At 60.3% G+C, this 22,927-nt stretch overlaps 4 protein-coding genes across 9 annotated transcripts; 3 read left to right on the forward strand and 1 right to left on the reverse strand.

Moving 5' to 3' along the window:
- Positions 1 to 1,518: 1,518 nt before the first annotated feature.
- Positions 1,519 to 4,216, reverse strand: LOC142048289 (SLAM family member 9-like). Of its 2 annotated transcripts, XM_075075011.1 has the most exons (5): positions 4,057 to 4,216; positions 3,706 to 3,951; positions 2,766 to 3,089; positions 2,415 to 2,693; positions 1,521 to 2,133 (listed from the first exon to the last, which is right to left on the reverse strand). In XM_075075011.1, the coding sequence occupies exons 1-5, from the start codon at positions 4,133 to 4,135 to the stop codon at positions 1,985 to 1,987; spliced, it is 1,077 nt and encodes a 358-aa protein (XP_074931112.1). In that variant the 5' UTR covers positions 4,136 to 4,216; the 3' UTR covers positions 1,521 to 1,984. The 2 variants fall into 2 exon arrangements, with proteins under 2 accessions (XP_074931111.1, XP_074931112.1); XM_075075010.1 differs by having other exon boundaries at positions 1,519 to 2,133; positions 3,706 to 4,216.
- A 1,326-nt stretch (positions 4,217 to 5,542) lies between these two features.
- LOC142048290 (natural killer cell receptor 2B4-like) lies at positions 5,543 to 9,568 on the forward strand. The gene is made up of 9 exons (XM_075075012.1): positions 5,543 to 6,506; positions 6,689 to 7,012; positions 7,085 to 7,363; positions 7,678 to 7,791; positions 8,333 to 8,397; positions 8,519 to 8,584; positions 8,742 to 8,807; positions 8,945 to 9,004; positions 9,101 to 9,568. The coding sequence occupies exons 1-9, from the start codon at positions 6,491 to 6,493 to the stop codon at positions 9,176 to 9,178; spliced, it is 1,068 nt and encodes a 355-aa protein (XP_074931113.1). The 5' UTR covers positions 5,543 to 6,490; the 3' UTR covers positions 9,179 to 9,568.
- A 2,048-nt stretch (positions 9,569 to 11,616) lies between these two features.
- Positions 11,617 to 14,667, forward strand: LOC142048326 (CD48 antigen-like). 5 transcript variants are annotated; one of them, XM_075075081.1, is made up of 4 exons: positions 11,617 to 11,900; positions 12,430 to 12,732; positions 12,813 to 13,076; positions 13,380 to 14,667. In XM_075075081.1, exons 1-4 carry the CDS (start codon positions 11,849 to 11,851, stop codon positions 13,430 to 13,432), a joined length of 672 nt encoding a protein of 223 aa, XP_074931182.1. In that variant the 5' UTR covers positions 11,617 to 11,848; the 3' UTR covers positions 13,433 to 14,667. The 5 variants fall into 5 exon arrangements, with proteins under 5 accessions (XP_074931182.1, XP_074931179.1, XP_074931181.1 ...); XM_075075078.1 differs by having other exon boundaries at positions 11,723 to 11,900; positions 12,427 to 12,732; positions 13,352 to 14,667; XM_075075080.1 differs by having other exon boundaries at positions 11,723 to 11,900; positions 12,427 to 12,732.
- A 1,689-nt stretch (positions 14,668 to 16,356) lies between these two features.
- On the forward strand, positions 16,357 to 18,165 carry LOC142048178 (signaling lymphocytic activation molecule-like). The gene is given in 7 exon segments (XM_075074822.1): positions 16,357 to 16,507; positions 16,883 to 17,182; positions 17,185 to 17,217; positions 17,220 to 17,293; positions 17,366 to 17,374; positions 17,663 to 17,690; positions 17,693 to 18,165. Coding segments are annotated over 7 exon segments (1,002 nt in total). The 3' UTR covers positions 18,100 to 18,165.
- Positions 18,166 to 22,927: the final 4,762 nt, after the last annotated feature.

Consider the following 22,927-nt stretch of genomic DNA (forward strand, 5'->3'; position numbering starts at 1 on the left):
TCCCTCCGTGGGTTGGAAGTGGAGCGCAGGTCGGATGCTGTGGGGATGGGCTGCAGGCCCCTTAAAACAGGAAAACATTTAAAAAGCTGCCTGTCTGAGAAAGGGGGGGCTATAGGGGTCTCTACGGGGATCCTGGTGGCAGCATCCGTGTGAAAGCCTCATGAGGGATGGCCGCCCGCATCCCGCTCCCATCCCGCAGCATCACCTGCCCCGCGCAGCCGCTTCGGCCGCATTCCCGGACGCGGGAGGGATGCGGGAGCCAGGAAAGCAGCCCCGCGTCCCCGAGCCATCGCTCCGCCACGCGAGAGGCTCTGCCTGCGCAGAACCCCCCACCCGCTCAGCCCTCCGCCGCCCTCCTCGCCTGCGCATCTCATGGGCCAAATTTAGCTGGAAGGGAAATGAGAAACCGCGGATGATGCGCTGAATAAAAACACCCTCTGCAATGCGGTGCTTCAAGTGTGCAGCGTCTTCCCTTCCTCCTCAACGTGGTCCGTGAAACATGGTAAATGTATCCCTTTCATTCCCTTCCCTTTTCTTCCCCCTTCTCGCACTCCCTGGGCAAAGCTCCTCCAGCCCGGGGAAGGTCCCCTTGATGTAAATTGTTCCCTACATGTTGAACAGAGCCACAGACAAAAGCTCTAATTAATCGGCTCAGCCCCTGCTCCGGAGTGGAGGTTTTCAACCTTGCAAAACGCTGCTTTTCCCTTTGTAGCCTTAATTAGTTTTTTTGCTCCTCTGCCTGCAAGGGGGAGGAAGGGGCCGTGGGAGCCGGCGTGTCCCCCGTCACCGCCAAGGCACCGCGCCGGGAGGGGAAGCGCCGGGAGCCCCTTCAGCCGGCGCTGCCTGGGTTTGCGGGGTCAGGCCGTGCCTCAGTTTCCCCCACCGCCGGGGTTAAAGCCGTTGCACCCTGGTCGCTGACGGAACAGGGACCCGTCGCCTTGCGCGGCCTCGGGTGCACGTGCCTGGGCACACCGGCGGGTTTCAGGCTCGCGGGAAACCCGCTCCGGCTGCCAGAGCCTTTTCCCAAGACTTTTACTGGGAATCTGCCCCTTTCCCACCCGTTTGCCCAGTTCCCTGGCAGAACCAGCCAACGGCCCCTGCCTGGGGCGGCTGTTTTGCAGCGGGGACCCCTGGACCCCAGCTCATCCCCTGCATCATCCCGTTCCCAGCCGTGGTTTTCCTGCGGGCATCCAAACCGGCAGCGGGGCCGGGGAATGGCTCGGGGCCGCCGCGGAGGCAATGAGCTTACCGTAAGGTGATTAGCGGTGTGGATCAGAGGGCAGAAGCAGACGGCGGGGCGATCGGATTAGGGGCCACCGGCCCTGGTGCCTCTTGCTCTCTTCCAGCAGCACCGCAGCTGCCCGCGACCCGCCGGCCCCAGATGATGCTGCCGGGCAGGGGACGGCGTGGGCATGGGGGATGCCTGGCCTCCGTGGGGCTTCCCTGGGCTTGGGCATCCCTGATATCACAGGAAAAACCCAGAGTTCGGCCAGATTGTAGTAAAACCACTGCCAGGACAAGCCCATTAATATCTACAAGTGATTTAATGAGGTGGTATCTGTTGGCAGGGGCTAGATAAGGGGCCAAGCTGCGTCGTTAAAGGATGGGGAGGGGAGTTAATGCAAGGCAGGGGTGATGCTCCTCGGTCCCCGCATCCTGATCCCATCACGATGGCTCCGTCCCACAGCGAGGGGTCTGGCAGGATGCTGGGCAGGGGAGCGTGTCCCTGTTTGCTCAAAACCCGAGGGAGACCCCCACCCTGGGGGTCTCTTCTCTGCTGGACAGACCAGAGCTTGTTCAAGAATCCAAGATACAGAATACTGGGCGTGAAAATGTTGATTTTTCTTTAATCCATGCTCAGGGAGTTGAACAGCTCTCTGCGGTTAAAAGCAGCTCCTTTGTCTGGGTGTTTTGAGGCCTGACCTGATGCACAAAGTGGGGTGGGGACCGGTGGGTGCTTTGTGGGCTCCCCCTTTGCGGGCTCCTACCCAGCGCCTGAAGAGCCGGGAGCGCCACGGGAAGGGGGTCCCCGCTGCTGGACGAGGACATGCGTGACGGCCACGGCTGCGACCAGGCTGCCCAGCACCAGCAGGCAGAGCAGCCCCTTCACTCTGCAGTAGGACCACAAAACGGCTGCAAACAGAGATGGCAGGGGATGGGGGGAACATCCCCTGACCCGCTCCCGGGGGCACCGAGGCCGGGTTGCCCACGGCACAGGCTCAGAGCACTTGCGGGACTGATCCTGCCACTTCCCCGCACCCACGCAGCACCTTGCACGCCCGCCGCGCGCTGCTCTGCACCCCCAGCCCACGGCTACATCTCCCACTTATTTATCCCAAACGGATTTGAGTCCCATCCCTCATTTTGGAGCTGGAGGGGCAGAAAATCCCCCCCGAAGCGTTTGTCCCACAAACCTGAGGCCGGACGGCGGCAGGCTGCCACAGGGTCGGTGCTGGCCATGCTCCAGCTCACCGGGTTGCTCACGTTGCAGTTGCAGACTTTGGGGTCGCCGTCCCCACGGACGAGCACGTCCAGCCAGGGCTGCTGCTCCAGGGCTCCCAGGGGTTCCCCAGGGCAAAACCAGCTGTAGGAGACGCTGCCAGCGCCGGGCACGGTGCAGACCAGGGAGACGTTGCACCAGCCCTGCTCCTGGTGCGAGACGCGTGCCTCCAGGCGCGGCTGCCGGACGGGCTCTGCGGGGACAGAGCTGGTGAGAGGGGATGGGGGGGACAGGGTGGTGGGGTGGTGGGGACCCGACTACTCACCCCACACCGACACGTTGAAGCAAACAGAGCTAATAAAAACATTTGCTGCGTTCTCAGACTCCAGCCGATAGACCCCGCTGTCTGCCGTGCTAACCGGACTGATCCGCAGGGAGAGGGTGTCCTGCTGGAAGGCAGCTCTCCCAGCAAAACGACTGCTGGGAAATGAGGCAACTTTATTCTTCTCAGCCACCAGGACCCGGAGCTTGTGTCCTGTACCCAGCGTCACTCTCCATTCGGCCCTTGCCCATCCCTCGGGGGGTTTCTCCAGCAGCAGCTCCAGCGCTCCATTGGCAGGCACGGCTTGTTCCCGGCACCTCGGGGATCCTAAAGCGGAGAGGGGTGAGCGAGAAGGGACTGTGGCCCCGGGGGACGCTCGTGGCTGGGGTCAGAGCACGGTCACGGCCGCCGCAGGGGATCCCACACCCAGCCAAGCCCCGCTCTGTCCATCCCTGGGGACCTGGGGCTCGAAGCCTCCGGCATCGTGTGCCTCCAGCCGCCCCCGCTTCCCCCCGCAGTGGCCGAGCGCAGTTTGGGAAGACGTTTCCTTTTCCTCTTTCTCTCACATCCTCTGCCTCCGCTTTCCTTCACCGGGTGAGGAACAGATATGCCCAACTAGGTGCTGTGGGGGTTATTTTCTCCCGATATATATTTGTTATCCAAGGCTAATATAAGGGGAATCCCATTTCCCAAAGGCAGGGAAAGCTCTGAGAAAGCTCTTGCTCACCACCCTCCCATGTGCCTCCTACAGCATGTCAAACCCTCGCAAGCAGAGCATTTTTTCCTAGTCGTGCAGCCTTCCCTTAAAAAAGAAATTAAAAAAAAGATATTTTTTTACAATAGTTCCTTCTTAGTGGCCCAATTGAAGCGGTAGCTGAGGCTTTCCGACCCTCTAACAAAGCCTTTTGCTTTCAGCTCGGGTTTGCGGGGTTTCTTTTCTTACCTGACAACCTGGCAGACAGCTCTGATCCTGCGACAGGCTTGCTGGTTTGCAGGAGGAAAAAAAAACAAACCCATACCCGCAGCCAAGCGCTTTCAAAAGCCGTTTTCCAAGGAACTTGCCAGCCCCATGTGGATGCCTGGTGCAGAAGCCGGCCGTCCCTGGCATGACATCGGAGCACTGGACGCGTCCGCGCAGAGCAAACCGCTGCCGCGCAGCACCCAGCGCAGCTTCTCCCCCTGAAGCGAGCTGCAAAAGGAAAGCAAAACCCCCAAAACCTCACCCCTCCGCTCCGGTAATTAAAATTAGTTTCCTCTGGTGTTCGCAGGCACCCAGCCCTGCAGCCGAGCTCACCGGGGCAGCCGGAGGCGCGTCCTTCCCAAGGCGCTCTGCCCCGCGGGGAGCCGGGGTACCCTGGCGTCCGCCCCTCCATCCACCCCGGCGGAGGGTTGAGCTGGGGAATGGGGGGACAGCGAGGGTGAAAGCGGCAACGTGGAGGCGATCACATAGGGGCGGAGGGTACGAAGGAACCACAGGCAGGAAAGGAAGTTGCTGCTGGGCAGTCGCCATCGCTGAGGGGTTTTGCATCTCTCTGGCTGCAGGGCGCTCGCCCGGGTGTCATCTGGAGATGCACCACCATGGGTGTTCCTGGTTCTTGCTGGCACAGTTGGGGCTGCTGTGCTTGACGCTGCTGGCCATAGCCGGCAGCCAAGGTGAGGAGGGGATGCGGTGCCGGGCTCACCGGGAGGATGGGGGCTCGCTCGGCCTCGCGGGGCAGAGGGGAGGCTGGCGGTGGGTGAGCCCCGCTGCCCCTGCTCCTGGCAGCATTCGCAGCCAGGGCGGGAGGGGTGCACGGATGGGAAGGTGCTCCTGCTGCCTGCCCTGGGGAGCTGGGTGCCAGGGAAAGGCTGGCCGCGCCGCCGCCGTGAAGGCATCCGCATCACTCAGTCCGGGGAGGGCTGCAGGGTCACGGGCAGCGAGTCGGGCTCGGGCTCCCTGAGGAGGTGCAGCAGGGCTGGGTGGGGTTGGTTTTTTTTTTTTGGCTTTTCTTCTCTTTCTGCCCAGAGCAGGTAGGGCCGGGATGGCTCTCCCGCAGCGTCCGTTCCCCTTCGTGGGCAGTGTCGCTGCCTGCCAGCACATAGGGCTTGTCCAGAAGAAGTCACTTCCCTGCCAGAGCAGTGCCCATGCCTCATGGCCGGCCCTGACCCTCCCTACGCTCAGACATGCACCTTTTCGAGGCCAGGTCTCTCCGGTGAACAAACGCGGCGCCGTTCCCCCGTGATTTCAATGGAGCTGGTGGTGGTGGAGGGTCTTCTTCCTAAAACCAGCAACTTCTGAGTGAGGGGAATGGAGAAACGCCGGGGCTCGGGGACCACCTTGGTGCCTGGAGCATCTCCCGGCCATATCTCTGTATCCTCTATCATGATCTTGGGGAGACCAGGCAAGCCTCACCTCCACCTTCCATCTCTCACCACCCTAAGACACGTCTCCCAGCCCCATTGCTCGCCCTGACGATGCAGGGGCGCGCTCGCTGCTCAGGGGTGCACAAGATGGGCTGTTTCTTGCTTGACGCAGCAGAGCCTGCAGCAACTACGGACTCAGCTGAGCTGCAAAACCTCCCCGCAGGTGCTGGCGTGGTTAACCTGCAGCGTGCCATGCTGGCCCGGCCCCAGCGCTCGCGCTAGCTGTAGGCAGCAGGTTACAAACACACCTCTAAGCTGCAGGGTGAATTTTTGCATCATTTCTTCCCCGACTCTGCACACCCACTGCCCCGGGACTCACCCTCCAGGGCCGCTTCTTGCTGGGGCAGCTCCAGGAGCGTAGGATGAGGGTGTTAATGTGCCCTCATGATTTTCTTGCAGCGCTAGACGCCTGTAAATAAGCAGTAGTAAGCAACAGGCTCTGTTTGTTGCAGGCTGTTTAGTACTTGGCATGGTGGGAAGGGTCCCCCTTCAAAAAGAGCTGCAGGTCCCATGTGTGAGCCACGAGGGCTGGGAACTGAGCCTGCTCCGTCATTTCCCCAGGGGAGGATGCTTCTGCCTTTGCTTGCTCCGGCCTCTCCTATTCCTAGCTCTGCTGAGTATAGGGGTGTCCCCCCTGCACCCCAGGGTCTGGTGAGGGCAGGCGTCCTCGTGCCCGCGGCTTTGCAAAGACAAGGTTTAACCTGGAACTGCTTGGGGTCTCTTGACTGAGCCAGGAGACAGCAAAGCCGGGGGCTCCACGGGTGCCCTCCAAGCAAGGCTCGGTGCTCGGACCGCTTGCACGGAGGCGAAGCCCTGCCGGGGGGCTGCAGGATGGGTGGGTTAAGCCGAGCTCCCGGAGGCCGTGCAAGCTGGGCTTTGCTGAGGGCTGCAAGACGGGCGGCTGTGTGGGGCTCTGCAAAGTCCACCCACGGCTGAGGCAGCTCCCAGCGCTGCCCTGACCACAGGCAGCCGTGAGGAAGCCGCAAGGCTCTGTGCACTCTTGGCCTCAGCGGCCACGGCTGTTCATTTGCTGTAGGGGCTTTTTTTTATCTCGCCTTTGTCGAGCCCTTGACATCCAGGGCTGCACGGGAAAGAGGGAGGCAAGCACAGAAACTCAAGAAAAAAAGATAGTCCAGCTGGCAAAATTCCTGCTGTTCCCCAGGGTGGATGGGCAAGGAAGGAGCTGGGGCACAAATGAGCAACAAGATGATACGATCACAGGGTCTGCAACCATCCCTGCCCTCGGCAGGGCAGAGGATATTGCATGAGCATCTGCAACATGCGGCCAGAGCAGGGGGTGCGGACAGACACACAACCAGCCTAGCATGGTGAGAGAGAAGGGTACGCCCGAGGTGCGGATGGCGATGGAGAACCAGGCTGAGCTTGTTCCCGGAGAGCAGGAGGGGCTGTGCTGGGGGCTGCGGGTCTGGGGTGTGGGTGGGCTCCCATGGTGGTAACCCCTCCCCAGCCACGAGCGTCCCCCGGGGCCACAGTCCCTTCTCGCTCACCCCTCTCTGCTTTAGGATCCCCGAGGTGCCGGGAACAAGCCGTGCCTGCCAATGGAGCGCTGGAGCTGCTGCTGGAGAAACCCCCCGAGGGATGGGCAAGGGCCGAATGGAGAGTGACGCTGGGTACAGGACACAAGCTCCGGGTCCTGACGGCTGAGAAGAATAAAGTTGCCTCATTTCCCAGCAGTCGTTTTGCTGGGAGAGCTGCCTTCCAGCAGGACACCCTCTCCCTGCAGATCAGTCCGGTTAGCACGGCAGACAGCGGGGTCTATCGGCTGGAGTCTGAGAACGCAGCAAATGTTTTTATTAGCTCTGTTTGCTTCAACGTGTCGGTGTGGGGTGAGTAGTCGGGTCCCCACCACCCCACCACCCTGTCCCCCCCGTCCCCTCTCACCAGCTCTGTCCCCGCAGAGCCCGTCCAGCAGCCGCGCCTGGAGGCACGCGTCTCGCACCAGGAGCAGGGCTGGTGCAACGTCTCCCTGGTCTGCACCGTGCCCGGCGCTGGCAGCGTCTCCTACAGCTGGTTTTGCCCTGGGGAACCCCTGGGAGCCCTGGAGCAGCAGCCCTGGCTGGACGTGCTCGTCCGTGGGGACGGCGACCCCAAAGTCTGCAGCTGCAACGTGAGCAACCCGGTGAGCTGGAGCATGGCCAGCACCGACCCTGTGGCAGCCTGCCGCCGTCCGGCCTCAGGTAATTTGCCCTCGGCTCCAGAAAAACAGGATTTAGGGGGTGCACAAGCTGCACTGCTTCCAGTCCTCTCCCTGGGCCCTTTGTCTCCCTGCCTGGGCCAGTGAAGCTGTGGAAGCCATCATGCTGATGGCAAAATATGCCCAGTTTCCCCTCCTGGGAAAGGAAACCTGATAGCTGAGCACGGTCGATGTTACCGGGGTGAGGTTTCCTGGTCAGGTCTGCTCTCTGCGGGCTGTGATGGAGAGTCGATTTAGAAATGGCTCGAGGCTCCATCCTGCATCAAAGGTCTCTCCTTCTCCTCCCTTCCTCCCCAGGGCTTCTCACATTGGCGGTAGTGGCTGTGGCCCTGGTGCTGGCACTGGCCATCTCCGTAGCCGGCGTTGTCACCTTCTGCTGGTGGAGGAAGCGAGGAAAGGACCCGCAGGGAGGTTTGTCCCTGGGGTCGGCGTGTTGGCTCGCGGGGCATCGCAGCCCTGTGGTTTTGGCTGTGCAGCCCCTGCCCTCCCCCTGACCGCTGCCACGCTCCTGGCGCTCTCCACGCTGGCCCTCGGTTCTCCCTCCTCCTTGGGCCGATGCGGGATTAGCCACCAGGCACTGTCACCCCCCTGCCAGGCACCGCACAGGGCGCGAAGCCTTTGTCCTTCTCTGCTGATGCAGGGTGGTCCAGGTTGATGAGCTAGATGAAGCATCCCAGCAGCCCAAGCATTGGTGTCCAAACCTGGAGGCCTCGTCCATGATCCCTCCGGACCCCCTTCCATGGGGTCTAGAGGACTGTTTGGGTTTGGATATTCCTTTATTCTGAGCTGGAGCATCCCTCCGCAGCCCCCACCACATGCTAACAAAGTAAAACCTCCCAGTTGCCAAGGGACCTCTTTCTCCCTTGCTTTGCTTTGCTTGAGGGCTGAACCCCGCCATTCTGGGGGCTCTAACACAGCACCCATCTTACACCGACCCTTCAAACTCCCCCAGAACACGCCGAGCAGTCGCTGACCATCTACGAGGAGGTGGGCAAAACCCACACCGCCCAACACCCTGTGAGTGCCAAGGGTGTCCGTGGGTGTCCCCTCCCCACGCTGCCCGGAGGGGCAGGACCTCTGGAAACGTCTCGCACTGGGTTGCACCCTGTAACCAGCCTGGGGTTGTTTTCTCACCCAGAATGTGACCAGTGAGGCCACCGTGGGAGGCAACACCATCTACGCCGTCATCTGCCCCAAAACACAGGTAGGGTCAGTCCTCTGCCGGCGGGGAGGACTGGAGCTGCCCTGTGGGTTTGACTGTGCAGCCCCCGGGCTGGATGCGCCCATGGCAGCTACCAAAACCACCCCTTTTGCCCCAAATCTGTTTTTCTTTGCGCATCGCAACTGTTTTTCCCGGGTAGGGATCCAGCCACCGTCAGGAGCCCAAAAACTGCACTGTCTATGCCACGGTTCAGCCCACCAGGAAGGTGAGGTCGCCCTGCCGTGACCCCGGACTCTCTGAAGCGGCACGGAAACCTGGGTTGCCTCGGTTCATCAACCGGGTGCTGGGTTCACCATCCCGCTCGCGCATTGCCTAACGGCAGGTTCTCGCCCTGCTCCACAGTCTCCTTCTCTCAAGAGGAAGAAGCTGGACCGAGCTTTGGTTTCCACTGCCTACGTAGAGGTAACGGGCAACCGACCGGTGGGGAGATGAGCCCCGGGTATCTCCAAGGCTCATCAGCTTTTTGGGGCCATGGTGTGCTAAACCGTTTCCTTGCAGACTACGGAGGCTTCTAGACGCTGGCGTCCCCCGTTGCAGACCTCATCCCCACCTCCTCCTGGCCAGTACCTCTCCTAGTGTCCCGGCTGTCTCGGCAAGACCTTCCCTTCCCCACAGACCTCTTCTCCTGGAGCACCCAGAGACCTCTGGCACCCACCAGGACCTCAGCAAGCAAAGCTGGGGGCTCGCTCAGGGTGGAAATGGTCAGCTGTGGGTTTTTGCAAGGACGCAAACCCCAGCTGAGCCTTGGAGGCTTTCCTGCGAGGGAAGTTGGAAAGACTCGGTGATGGAAACTCGTCTTCGGAGGAGATGGATGTGAAATTGGACAAGCGAGGTCGTGGGGATACGTGTGATGTGTGTGTGTTTAGTGCCATCGTGTGATCTTGTGTGTTTTTTGAGGTCTTGGCAGGTTTGATATAACTCGGGAATTAATTTTTAGGTGTAAATATAGGCTGAACTGCATGAAGCAATTGTTGTGCTTGTTTAATTAACTTAATTGGCTATTTATAGCCTGAAATGTACTCTGGGCACAGGGAGGGAGTGGGAATTGCCTTGTTTGTGGCTCGGGAACCTCTGAAGCGAATGGGGTCTCATGCGGAGACGCCTGTTGCAAAGATTCAGCTGCGTGTGTTGGGTAGGGGAGAGGCGGCCGTGGGCCAATGGTTCGGGAGGGCCGGTCCCTGCACCAGCTGGGCACGGCCCCGGGTGCCCCATGGCGAGGTAGGACTGGAGACGCCGCCACGTCCCTTCCCACCTAAGTTATCCCATGCTCCTACAGCACGAGTGGCCCTGGGAGATGGAGGTGGGGAAAGAGGGGCTGTGGCTTCAAAGATCTTCCCAAAGGCAAGATCAAGGACTTTCCCTTGGGGTTAAAATGAAACGTGGCACTTCGGCAGTACGGGGGAGCAGCGGTGGCTCCACGACGACCCCCTCCCGCCCGGGTCCCTGGGTCAAAATAGCTTTGTGGCTGCTCCCTGTGAAACGAGCGTTAATTGGGACCGTGAACTGGGAGCTGCGCTGGGAGGCTGGCCCGGGGAGGGAGGGGGCGTCTGGCTGCCACAAAGAGGGGATTTAGGGGGCTGGGCTGGTGCAGGTGGGGGGGTCAGGCACAGCGGGCCGGCGCTGCCGCCGGGGCCGGGCTGGTTTACACCATCCTGAGCCCCATCCTCTGCTTTTCATGACGTGGAGGTGTGAGTCGAACACTCCTTGCACTGTAAGAGCATCCCCCTCTGCACGTGGCAGTGGGCGTCGATGGGGAGGCAGCAGTGGGGCCTGTGGCCGGCTGAATTCGGTGGGAAAAGTTCAGGGATGATGGAGGGGGTGGGAATCCTTCAGCACAGGCACTGGGGATGCTGTGGCTGCTGCCTGGGAGCAGGGACTAAAGCAGCAGCCGCATCTCAGCCCCTTTGCAGCCTGAAACGCTGAGTCCCTGCGCTCCTGACGAGCGGAAACATCTGAAGGCGACAGCACAGAGCCTGGGGGCTGCAGCATCCATCAGCTCGTCGGGCTCCTGCCAAAGCCACGCTCCATCACGGCGCTGTAATTTATGCTAATGACCTGCTCTCGCATATTGGAGATAATTTGCAGCGCTCGCTGCAAGCGCTGAGGCAGCACTTCGCTCCCTGCCAGGGAAGTTTGCTTTCCCATCTACGCTGGTTTCTATCGGTGCGGTGTAATCGGGCGTGGGGACAAGCTGGTGGGTGCTCAGCGCCCCGGTGCCACCGGATGGGTGCCAGTGATCCAGCCACAGCCTCATCGCGTGGCTGCTGGCTCGCTCGACCTAATGCCTCCCCGCACTGACATCGGATCTCCTCCCCGATGGACGGGGATCGCTCGGGGCTGGAATTAAACTGGGTCAGGGCTCAGCGGGTGCCGCCGTCGCCCCTTTGTTCACGGCCGGGGTCGGCCCCGGCGCTCCTCGCTCATGGCTGGGGAGGTTTGCGGGATGACGCCGGCGGCTGTTTGCCCCCGACGCGGGGGCTTCGCTGCCCCACGCGTCCCTCGGCCGGAGCCGAACAAAGGCCCTGAAATGTCGTCTTTCAGGAAGGAATCCAGGCCGTAACTAAAATCCTTCGTTTTTAAGCATCAGCCCTGGTCGGAGGCCAGCACGCTGGGGCTGTAGCTTGTGCTTTAGCACCAGCAAGCCATCCCTCCCATCTCCTTCCCATCTGCACTGATCACCTGCGAACTGGGGTCACAGGGACACCCCAAACGCCAGTGCCGGTGGTCCCCGCTCCAGCTGGGGCGGCTCGATGGCACGGCGGGGGGGCCAGACCTCGTCGAGGCCACACACCTGGGTTTTCAGGGGAGAAATGGGAACCCTGTGGGTTGGTTACAGCAGCCCTAAAGGGGAGATGTGACTCCTCAGGTCTGCGTCTTATTTACCATCAGGATGGTGGGGTGATGCTGATGGGGGGTGGGGGGAGTCAGGGGCCCGTGGGGTGCTGCGTGCGGTGTCCCCAGGGGGGCTCGGGGCTGCTGCCTGTTCTCGCGGGCTGCTCATGCGTGCCAGTGGCGAATCGAACCAAAAAGCGGGGTTTCTGCGTGACCCGGGTGGATGATTTATTTCAGAAAGAGAAGGAGGAACTGTGCTGGATTCTAGCTACTTCCCAGTACCGCCGTCTTTTTCTGCTGAGGCTTTCGCAGCCCCGGGCGGTGGCGGGGGCTACAGGCTTCGGGATATCCTTGGTGAGCAGCTTCCTGGCGAGTTTTTCTAGAGCGGGGTTTGAGCGCAAACGTAGGTACAAGATGGCGGCGTGTCTTACAGCGGCGTTCCTCTTCCTCCTCTTCATCGTGCAAGGTACGGCGGTGGCTTCCTGCGGGGTGAGAGCGCTGGGGTGGGGGGAGACAGCTTTGGGGACGGGGGTGGACTTTGGGGACGTGACCGTGGGTAAAGCCTCCCTGTCCCCGCTCTCTCCCCCGGCTTCCTCCATACCGGTGCCGCGCGTGACCCACTGGCTCCCTTTCAGGGGAGCCCCCGGCATCGCCGCCTGCACGCTGGGGGTGAGGGACTGCTCTGGGTGAGCCTGGAAGGTGGAGGGGACCCCAAAAATGAAAGCAAAGGGAAAAAAAATTCACTGGGGATCTGTGTGGTCCTGTGCTCAGGGTGGGGAGGCAGAAATCTGGCGATAAGCTTTAGGGTAGGTCCCTGCAATATGCCTCCAACGCCAAGAGAGGGCAAAGCTGTTGGGAATTAGTGGGCAAATGGGTCATTTGCATTTTCTACAAGTCTGGGATGAATCGAGATCCCCAGACGTGAACGAGCGCTGGGGAACCGGATGCGCTGTGTCCGTCTGGCCAAGCAGCATTGGTCTGTCCTCCCTCAGCAGCCCGGGAGCAGCGCATCCCGTCATCGGAGGCGGTTGGGGCCGTTGGTGGGGTGGCATATCTCAGTCCCAGGCTGCAAAAGCACATGCCCTACAACCAAATCCACTGGCGTTGCAACAACACTGTACGGATCGCCACCTGGAGTAAGGAGAGCAACAACACCAGCGAGGAACGCATGGCACTCTTCCCTAATGGAACACTAAAAATCAGCGATCTGCAGAAAAATGACAGCAACGTGTACCAGGTGTACCAGGAGGGCAGCAAGGGCCAGGAGGACATTGAAAACATCTTCCTGACGGTGTATGGTGAGCTGGGAGGACAGGAGGGTTGTCCCAGTGCCCCGCAGTGGGACAGGGAGGATGTGACATCCCGCTGCCTCTTGCAGAGCTGGTCCCAAAGCCCACTGTGAATGCCAAAGTGATCAGGGAAGACACGGAGCACTGCAAAGCCACCCTGGAGTGCTCGGTGGAGCTCGAAGGGGTGACCTACGAGTGGATCCCACCCACCAAGCTCCCGCTGGAGGGTGTGCGTTCCTCTAAGCAACATGTGTCCTTCAGCCCCTTGATGGAAACCTACATCTGCAGAGTCAGCAACCCTGTTTCCTCCAACAACGCTTCGCTGACCTACAAGCACCCCTGCTCCTGGACAGGTACTGCCCACGGTGTGTGCAGGACATGACAAGAGTCGGGTGGGATGGCCTTGGCTTTGGAGGGTCCCCGGAGCAGCGGTGGTGACTCCGAAGGCCAACGGGTCCCTGCAAGGCCGGAGGCGGCCCATGGGTCAGGGCGGTGGGTCCCTTTTCCCCCTGCGCTGTGGGCTGGTGGGTGGCAGGACCCCCCCCTGGGGAGGGAGTTGGGGGGTCTCCTGGCAGGGCCGGGCAGCCCACAGCCCTCCCCATTGGCCGGGGTCTCCCTCTGCCTCCAGGTGAGTCCTCCGTTGCTTCATCCCGCAGAGCTGTCAGTGTGCTGCTGGCCCTGGGACACCTCCTCTTCCTCCTCACTCTAGCTTAAGGGCACTCTGCGGTTGACATATCTCCTCGCCTCATCTCCACCCCCGCCCCACGGGACCAGTGGCTGGATGAGCTCCCCAAATCAGCTGGATGCAGAAACACGCAGTTACTCAAGAGAAGCATTGCAACCCGCGCCCTTTACACTGGCATCCATCCCGCTTCATCCACAGGCGCTTGCGTCCTCCCAGGCCAGGCTCTGCCCGCTCGGCCGCGGCTCCGCTTCGGCTTGCCTCCTCACCGTTTCTGCTTTGCTTCTGTCAGAGGTTATGTTTTTCAGAACTGAACAAAATGGTCACGAAGCCTGTTGCAACGGTGTTTCGAAAGCACTAGAAATCGAAATTGCTGAATGAATGGTTAACTGCTTGGAAATCCTCCTCTTCCCAACCCTGAGATCTGTGGGGAGACCCAACCTGAGCCTGTGGACGTAGAATCGCAGAATGCCCTGAGCTGGAAGGGACCCCCAGGGACCATCGAGCCCAGCTCCTGTCCCTGCACAGGACACCCCAAATTCACACCGTGGCTCTGAGGGCCTTGGCCAAGTGCTTCTGGAACATCGCCAGGCTGGTGCTGTGATGCCTCCCTGGGGAGCCTGTGCCAGGGCTCCACCACCCTCGGGGGGAAGGACCTTCTTCTAATGCCCAGCCTGACCCTCCCCTGGCACATGTCCCTGCCGTTCCCTCGGGGCCTGGCGTTGGTCACCAGAGAGCAGAGACCAGCCCTGCCCCTCCTCCTCCCCTCGGGAGGGGGCTGCAGAGCGCCATGAGGGCTGCCCTCGGCCTCCTCTGCTCCAGCTGAACAAACCCAGGGACCTCAGCCGCTCCTCGTATGGTTTCCCCTCTAAACCCTTCCCCAAGCCTCCGGCCTCCTCTGGACACTCTCCAGTACCTTTATACATATCTATATCTATCTAGATCTATATATATAGAGCTATAGATCTATGGAGCTGGGGAGTCCTTGGCCATCGCCTGCTGTTGGTGATGCCCTTTACGGGGCTTATGAACCGTGTGACTGCGGGACAGCGCACGACATGTTCAGCCTGAAACCAGTGACACCAGCATGGCTGCAGCTGGCTGCCGCCCAGCTCCAGGTCTGGAGCATCTCGAGGGGGCAGAGCTAACGTGGCACCTTTGGTTTTCTCTCCAAGGGAGAGATTGGTGGGATGAGTATTGTCTTTGCCTTTACAAACCTCTTACTGTATATATTAAATTATAACAATATACATAACCTCAAACCCCACATTTTTAGCTGCCTGTTCTGCATTCTCCTCTGGGCTGTGGTCAGCCGCAGCGGGTGCTTGGGGACCACAGGGGTGATGGAGGGAGCTGTGTTCCCCCCCAACCTTGCTGGGGACAGGTGCCCTTCCACAGTTGTCCCCCATGTGAGGAGACAGCTCTAGATGGGACACGGGGCCCGTCGGGAGGGGAGGATGCGCTTGTGAGTGATGGAGACGGTCCCTCAGCCTGCAAGGAGGGATGGGGACACGTCTCAGGGCCACCGCAGCCCTGGGACGCTGCTGTTCCTTATGGGTCTGGCAAACCAGCTCAAGAAGGAGAACCGGGCTCTACCCTCCATAAAACCCAAGAGGCATCCCCTTCCAGAGCCACCTTTAAGAAAAGACTCCTAAGGCCATCAAAAGGCCAACAGGGACCTCGCCAGCTCATCTGAAAAATCAGTAACGAGCATGAGTCGCTCCAGCTCCTGTGTCTAATGAGCAGCTCGGGGTAATTCCTGCTGTGTGGCTGATGGTTTTAGCACCAACGTATATTTTTGCAGAAATCCCCCTCCCCCTTGGAAATATTTGCTTGGGTCTTGGTCCATTCCCATATGGAGGTTTGGGGCTCTTCTGCCTCTGACTAAATCCAGGAAGACTGCTGAGCACCAGCATCATTGTAAAACCTCCTGTGATGAATAAATACGGAACCTGGTGCCGTGCCTCTGTCATCTTTCCAACCAGGAGCCTTCAGCCTGAGCTGATGGGGAAAGTAAGGGCATTTAGGATCATTATTTTTGGTTAAATGAGTTTTTTTCTGTGACTGCCTCTATGATTTTCATGCCCTCAGGTGCTTCCTAGAAGGATTTTTTCCTTCATGGTTTTGCTTGTAAATTAATTTTTCCCGTTTCTCCTGGCCGGTGGCAGCCCAGCCTGGGGCACGCTGCTGTGGTAGTGCCCCATGGGTGATATCGGGGGTTTATGGCTTTCCTGGACCAGTTTGTGGTCAGTGGTCATCTCCGTGCCGCCACAGCCTGGACCCAAGCGTGGGGCACCTCATCTGTGGCGAGGGGAGTGTTGGGGACCATCCCTCTGCCCTGCCTGGGGGACCGACCTGGGGGAGCCCATCCACTGGAGACCTCCTTCCTTCTTTTTCTCATCCAGATGCTTTCCAAGTGGGAAGGAGTAGCCTAGCTGGATGCCAGGGTGGTTTAGTGTGGTTTTAGGCTTTTTATCCTTAGAAATAATTTATTGACAACAAATCTCATGGAGGTCTCGGAGCTTGGCTCCACTGAAAAGCAGTGGGATGTAAGTTCACCCTTTATTTCCTTGTGGCACTTGAATTCAGTTTAAAACAACAGAGGAATTTCTGCTTCATGCTGCCGCTTCTGCTCTCCTCCGAAAAGCAGAAGAATCAATGAAAACTTGAAGAAAGCAATAGGAAAAAACCCTTCTCCCATTGTAAAGCTGCATGGGCCGAGCACCAAACAAGGCGAATAATTAATTCCACTAAAACCAGAAAAACAACCAAGCTTTTCTCGCCGCTTTCCAGCAGCAGAACAGTGTTCCAGAGGCGAGCAAGGTTCTCCCCGTGCTCCCCATCCCCGGCTCTCCACTGGGCGCGGGAGGCTGCGGTCCCTGCTCCGTCCCCACCTGGGGCGGGGACACCCCCAGGACGGGGGGGACCGTCCCCATCCCCGAGCACTCGCTATGGGGATGGTGTTGAACAGGAGCAAATTGAAGTCCAGATCACCAACCTGGGCGCTCAGCCTGCGAGCGAGGATTGGGTTTTTCCTCGGCGAGTTTTTCAAGACCACCCATACTCCTCCTCGCCGTAGCTCCCATGCAGCCCAAAGCAGGGGTATGGGTTAATCCCAGGATATTTGGGGTTTTCCTGCGCCAGCGGGCATCGTGGCCGTGAGCGCCGCTGCACGGAGGCTCTTTGGGCGAGCTCCGTGCTGGGTTCCAGCGCCGTAGCGCCGGGACGGAGCCGCAGCGGTGGGGATGCCGCCCGCCTCCGCCCCCGCCGCGCCAGCGGGGTTTGAAGGCTCCGTACGGCCCCGTGGCAGGGTGATGCGTTTCTGGTACAAACTATACATCGATGCTCTGCTTCCTTCTGCAAGTCTCTCGGGCTGTTTCTGGTGAAGCGTTCAGCAACACGACTGCAGGCTTGGGCCAAGAGCCACTGAGCGTCGCTTCCCTCTGGACTGCCCTGGCGTCACCGGGGCTTCTCCAGGCTGGTGCCACCGCTGCCAGCATCCTCCTGCCAGGCTCCGAGCCCCCCGCGCCTCCCTGCCTGCCTCAGCCCTTCTCTCTGCTCTCCTCCCAGGCGCAGGCCGCGGGGTGAGGGAGGTGGTGTTGGGCACCTTGGGGAGGGCGATGATATTGCGGATCCCCCCCGAGCTCCAGGACCTCGCCCCGCGCTCCGGGGTGGCCGCGTGGAAGCGGGACACGGAGGACCCGCAGAGGAAGCTCGTCCTGCTCAAGCACTTGGATGGCAACTACACCAACCAAACGGAGGGAGGGACTCGCTTCCACAGTTGGACTTCTCCCTGGAGACCTGGAACACCCGCTGCAGGACAGGCAGCTCTGCCAGTCCATCGTCAGCAAGCGGCCAGAGGAGGGAGCCTGGCAGATGCAGCTGGAGGTGTCTGGTGAGACACGCTCTTTTGGGAGGACCGTGCCAGATACTCCCAACCTCTCGCAGTGCTGAGAGCAGGTCTGGGAGGTGGGTGGTTGCCAGGGCGGGCGGAAGATGCCCACCCTCACGTTGAGGTGCTGCAGTGACTCCAGGACCCTCTTCCAGCCACATCTGGGTACCCCCCAGGGCCTTTGGGTGTGTGCAGACCATGTCCCCCTCTAATGCCCTTTGCAGCGGGTCTGGGGCCAGAGCGATTCCTCTCCATCTCCCGGGGATTTTGGAGAGGCCAGCAAGATTTCCCGGGCAGGGGCCAACGCAAGGTTTGCATCCTTCCCCAGACACAAACCTTTGCCTCCTCCATCCCTCTCTCCAAAGTCCGTGCCTGATCCCAGCATCCGGATCCTTGCTGGGCGCCGGCCAACGGCAGCTGCACCATCACCATCACCCTCAGCTGCGTGTCGGAGCAAGGGGACAACGTCTCCTACAGCTGGGGCAGCTGGGACACCAGCACCATGGGGGTCTGCTCCAGCAACAGCGGCCTCCTGCACCTCTCCTACCCCCTGCAGACCCAAGCATCGCCTGAGCCCGCGATGGTCAGCAGCCAGGTCGCTGCCTTCAACTCCTCTGAGTGCAGCGAGGAGCAAGGGGGTAAGTCCCCAGTTACTGACCTGGCTCTCTCCACCCTCCTGATCCAGCTCTCGCTTTGCTGGGGGATTTTTTTAGGCTGCTTTAGGCAGCCTCAGAGGAGCCTTTTGGAAAAAAAACCAAGTGGCTGCTGTCACCTGTTCAGGGTGGCTGAGTCCTTCTTGTAAAAGCCAGCCGCAGGGCCACGGGTCCCACCTGCCTTCCCGGCCACCGCACTCATGCCCCAGTGCGCGAGTTTCATTTTAAATGCATGAGACTGATACGCTGGGTGGTTTGGGGAGGGTAAAAACCCCGGTGACAACTTCCCCTTCGGAGGATCTCAGGGCAAAAGTCATGCTCTCTCTCACCAGGATGTCCTAGCACTCCCTCGTGACGCGGGGGACTTTCGTGGGAGCCGGGTGGCTGCCCCTTTCCCCGGGGCCCGGAGGCAAAGTCACATATCTGCTGGGGCTCTCAAAGGGACCTGTGCTGAGAAAATACCTCTGTGGGAAAAACGATCGGGACCTTTGCTTAGGAAGGGGCAATGTTGAAATGAGATGTTGAAAGGGATGTTTCCGGTGCCGCGTTTCCTGTTCTACTAACATTGTCAGCCCAAAATGAGGTGACGAGATCAAGAAGGATTCTGCTCAGCTCGGGGTGACCCTGGGCCCCAGGGCCAGCGGCTGACGCCCTCCCCTCTCTGCCCCCCCATCCCAGGCAGGGCCGGGCTGAGGATGGAGCATCTTGTGCTGATGGTCGTGGTGCCCACGGCCACAGCGGCGATGCTCACCGGGGTCTTCACGGCCGCCCGTTTGGCTGTGGCCGTGAGTGAGCGCCGCGAGGGAGGGCTGCTGGGGTGGTTGGTGGTCCATGGGTGGGGTGAGCCTTGAAGGGGGGGGACAGAAGCATCCCCCAGCCAGCCCCAGTGAATGGACCGAGGAGCTGATCCTTGTGGACACCTTTTCTTGGGAGTACCCTGGCCCTTGGGAAGGAGCAAGAGGTGTTCCTCTTGAAGCACAGGGTAGAAGGCAAGAAGAAAACCAGCTTGAAGAAAAAATACAATAATAATAATAAAAAAGAAATGTACCTGCAGGTGATATCCAACACTTCACCTGGGTGATGGGCTTCTGAGATGGTATTGCACGGTCTCAGGGGGACCTGAATGATCCCAGCCCACATTTGAGAGAGCATCACCTCTCCGAGTGCCCCAGATGGGTGCTGCCCCCCCCCTCCATTCTCTGTGTAGTGAAAAATTTGGAAAGCTGACCTTTGGTGGCCAGAAATCCCCTGACCCCGGCCGGGCAGCTGCAGCGATAGGGATGCAGCTGGGTCCAGACAGCGGGCACTGTACCGGGGATGGATCGAGGGTGGGCTCACCCTCGCCGTGCCTTGGGGCACAGGAGCAGGATGCAGCTCTCAGAGCGCCGGGGCCCCCCTCGGCCCGTGCTCCCCTCAGGGGTTCGAGACATGCTTATCCCCCCCTCCCCGCAGCCAGTGAGGAGCTCGCAGTGTGCACCATCTCCTCCCAAGTGCGGTGGGTGGAGGTGAGCACGACCCCAGCCAGCCTCGGAAAAATGCTCTTCTAGCGATGGAAATGCTCCTCTAGCGATGGAAATGCTCCATTAGCGACAGGACCCTGAGTGCTGCAGCCAGTGGGGGGGAGCACAGGCACGACCCTGACGGGGTTTCTTTGGGGGGGGTCCTCAGACAGCAGCAGCGTGGCTTTGGGCAGCCGTGAAGGGAGCAGCACCCAAAACCCTGGGTCATTGCTGCTCTGCAGCACCCTCTATGACGGGCTTTAGCCACCGGGTGCCAACACAGCCCCTGAACTGGTGGGGGAGAGGGTGAGACTGTGGCTGGGGGGTGTGGGGGGGGTCGTGGGCTCCCCGGCATCACTCATCCCTGCCGTTCCAGGAGTCAGCCTGGCCAGCATTAAGCTGGGAATTGCTGGGGATAAGGTGGGGTGCTGCAGCTTCCCCAGCCGCCAGGGTCCCAGGGTGGCCTTGGGGACAGACCGTGTGTTTTTCCCCCCCTCCCCAAGTCCTGCTCAGCGCAACCTGGGGAGGAAATGGTGGGTCCATGTAGGGTGGAGGGAGGGTGGCGAGCTGCCTGCTGCTGCTCATCCTTTGCTCTCCGTGGAGAAGCAGAAAGGGGTCCCTGCTGCGGAGCACCCTTCCTGCAGCCACCAGCTTGACCCCCCCGGACACAGCCCCCCCACCCCCAGCAGAGCCCCACGCTCCCTGTGCAGCCCCAAAACAGAGCCGCCCACCCCGCGGGGCCACCCACCCCTTGCGCAGCTAAAGGTGGCCACCCCCTGCCCCAGTCCTCACCCCGGCCGGGCATTGCCATGGGGCGACCCACGGCCCCCAACCCAGCTCAGGCAGCTCGCCGACCCCTTTGCTTCCCTGCTCTTTGCTGCAGAGCCCCAACGAGGAGCCCACGACCGTTGATGCCAGTGTGATGATGCCCATGGGCTGAGCCTCTCCAGGCAGCGGGCAGCAGCCCAGCCCAGCCTCCGCCTCGGCTCGCCAGGCAGCGACATCCATGGTCTTGGCTGGAGAAAACGCCGCTCGTCCCTGGGGAAGCGAGGAAAAACCTTCCAGTGTGTGCCAATCCCTGCTACAGCCGAGCTGGGGCCGCAACGATGGCCGCAAAGGTGAGGGAGGGCAGATCAAAGAGCAGGGCTGAAGCAAGGCAAGAAATCTTCCTGGGCTGTGGCTAAGGGCGGCCAGCAAGATGCTGAAGCACCGGGAGAGGGTAGAGGGGCTCTGGGTATTACCCTGCAGCCGGGCACGAGTGAGGGAGAGAGAATCGGTGCCTCGGAGGGGAAGGGTCAGCCCATCGGTGCAGCACCGGCAAGCGTGGAGGAGCTGGTTTGCGCCCCAACCTCATCGCTGCCCCATGGGTTTTCACCCTACGGCCTCATCCTGTGGCCCCGGCTTCACTAGAGGGAGCCCCCAGCTCGTGGCAGCAGATGACACCAGTGACACACAGTGAAGGGGGTTCGACGGCAGCGGGGAAAAATCAGCAGCTTTTCCCTGCACGGGGGGCACCGGGGAAGCCGCCGCGTCCCACCACCCTTTTCCATCCCCATCTTTTTCCACTGATGACTACAGGAACGGGCAAGGATCTTCCTGGTGGACTATTTAAAGTTGAATTTCTGGCTGAGAGGGGGAGGCAGCCCCTGCCTGTGGCCTGGCCACCCCCTCCCCGCAGCAGCTCTTGACTTCCCTGTAGAAATACCCAGCGTGGGGATGCTGGAGGTGGCCTGGAGGAGGGATGAAGGCTCTAAACACTTCCAACCCCTCCCCAGTCCGAGATATGTTACAATCCCAACATAACCCAGTCTGTACAGCGGGTCTGATCTTGTGTGCCACTGGTAAGGGAACAGAAAATAAATTTATAGTAAAGCCTTTTGGAAAAGTTTGCTGGAAGAGTGTGTCAGGGGCTGGATCAGGCTTTGGAGGGGAAGAGAAATCAGTGTTTTTGCACCTCCCTAGCTTCCTTATTTCATTACTAAAGAAAATCAGCTGAGCTGCTTCCTTGGAAAAGTCTGCCTGCAAAGCAACCACTTCCCCCATGAGCAGGGACAGGTCCAGGAAAGGGCAAGGTCATGCTCACCCTTGTGCCTCTAAAATTGTGTAAAAGCCCCTAATTCTGTGCCTGGCACTTGGTGCGGGAGGGACCTCGGTGCTACCCGTGCTGGTCCCGGCAGAACGATGGGGCACCCTGAGACGTGCCTCCCCCACGTGCATCCAAAGGTCGCAGCCCACCCCACGGCTGCGAGGGGACAGCGGATGCTCAATACGGGGAAAAGTTCACCTAAAAATGCTAATATTGCCCTTGCAGAGGAGCGCTGAGCCACGACACCGCAAAGCCCCCCCCCTCCAGCTTCCAGGTGACGGCTGGGGGGCGCAAAGGGGGTTCCAGGAGGGGCTTAACCCCAGGGCATGTCTTTGTGCCTCTCGTCTTACCCCGCTGCCAGGGTGTTGTGAAAGAGAGGAGCTGGTTTTAGTTCAGCAATTTTAGTGCCTTGGTGTTGAGCAACGGTGCCAGTCCCTGTGCTAACGTATCCCACCACCCAGCCCCCCGCAGCACAGCACTGGGGCAGCGCTGAGGGGCGACGGCAGCCCCCCTCCCTCACTGGGGTAGGGGAACCAGGGTTATTTTAAAGCCCAACATCCCCAGCTGATCCAGCACACTTCCCCCACCTGAATTTCAGTATGACACCGATGTCATGCTACTTCCCAGAATAATCCGAATTAGGGAAGCGTCTGCTTCCCTGCAGTTGTTATTCAGCTGTCCCGTCGACTCTGGGGAGGGGTGGAGATCTCAGCATCCCTTATGGAGGGTGTCCCAGTGACATCAGTCCACGGGCAGCAGCGTGCTCCTGAGCGCTGACCCGCAATGATCTCAATACCCCAGTCTTAGGGCTGACTCAACACATATTGACCAAAATACCCTGTCTTAGGAGCTGGGACACTTGTCACACACACAGCGTGATCGTGGAACCACAGAATCCCAGACTGGTGGGGGCTGGAAGGGCCCTCTGGAGCTCACCCCGTCCCACCCCCTGCTGGAGCAGGCACCCCCAGAGCAGGGGCACAGGGCCGCGTCCAGGCGGGGGGTGAATGTCTCCAGGGAAGGGACCCCACAGCCTCTCTGGGCAGCCTGTGCCCCTGCTCTGGCACCCGCACAGGGAAGGGGTTTGTCCTCATGTTCAGGGGGAACTTCCCGTGTTCCAATATAGTCTCATTGCCCCTTGCCCTCTCACTGAAAAGAGTCCAGTCCCATTCTATTGACACCCACCCTTTAAATATTTATAAGCACTGATGAGACCCCCCTCAGCCTTCTCTTCTCCAGGCTGAACAGACCCAGGTCTCTCAGCGTTTCCTCACATGGGAGATGCTCCAGCCCCTGACCATCTCTGTAGAATCATTATATTAGGAATATTAGGAAAACTAGCAATATTAGGAAAAATTTCTTCCCTGCCAGAGCGGTCAGGCCCTGGCACAG

The sequence above is a fragment of the Phalacrocorax aristotelis genome, chromosome 25 (genome assembly GCF_949628215.1).
Source record: "Phalacrocorax aristotelis chromosome 25, bGulAri2.1, whole genome shotgun sequence".
NCBI classification, from domain to species: domain Eukaryota; kingdom Metazoa; phylum Chordata; class Aves; order Suliformes; family Phalacrocoracidae; genus Phalacrocorax; species Phalacrocorax aristotelis.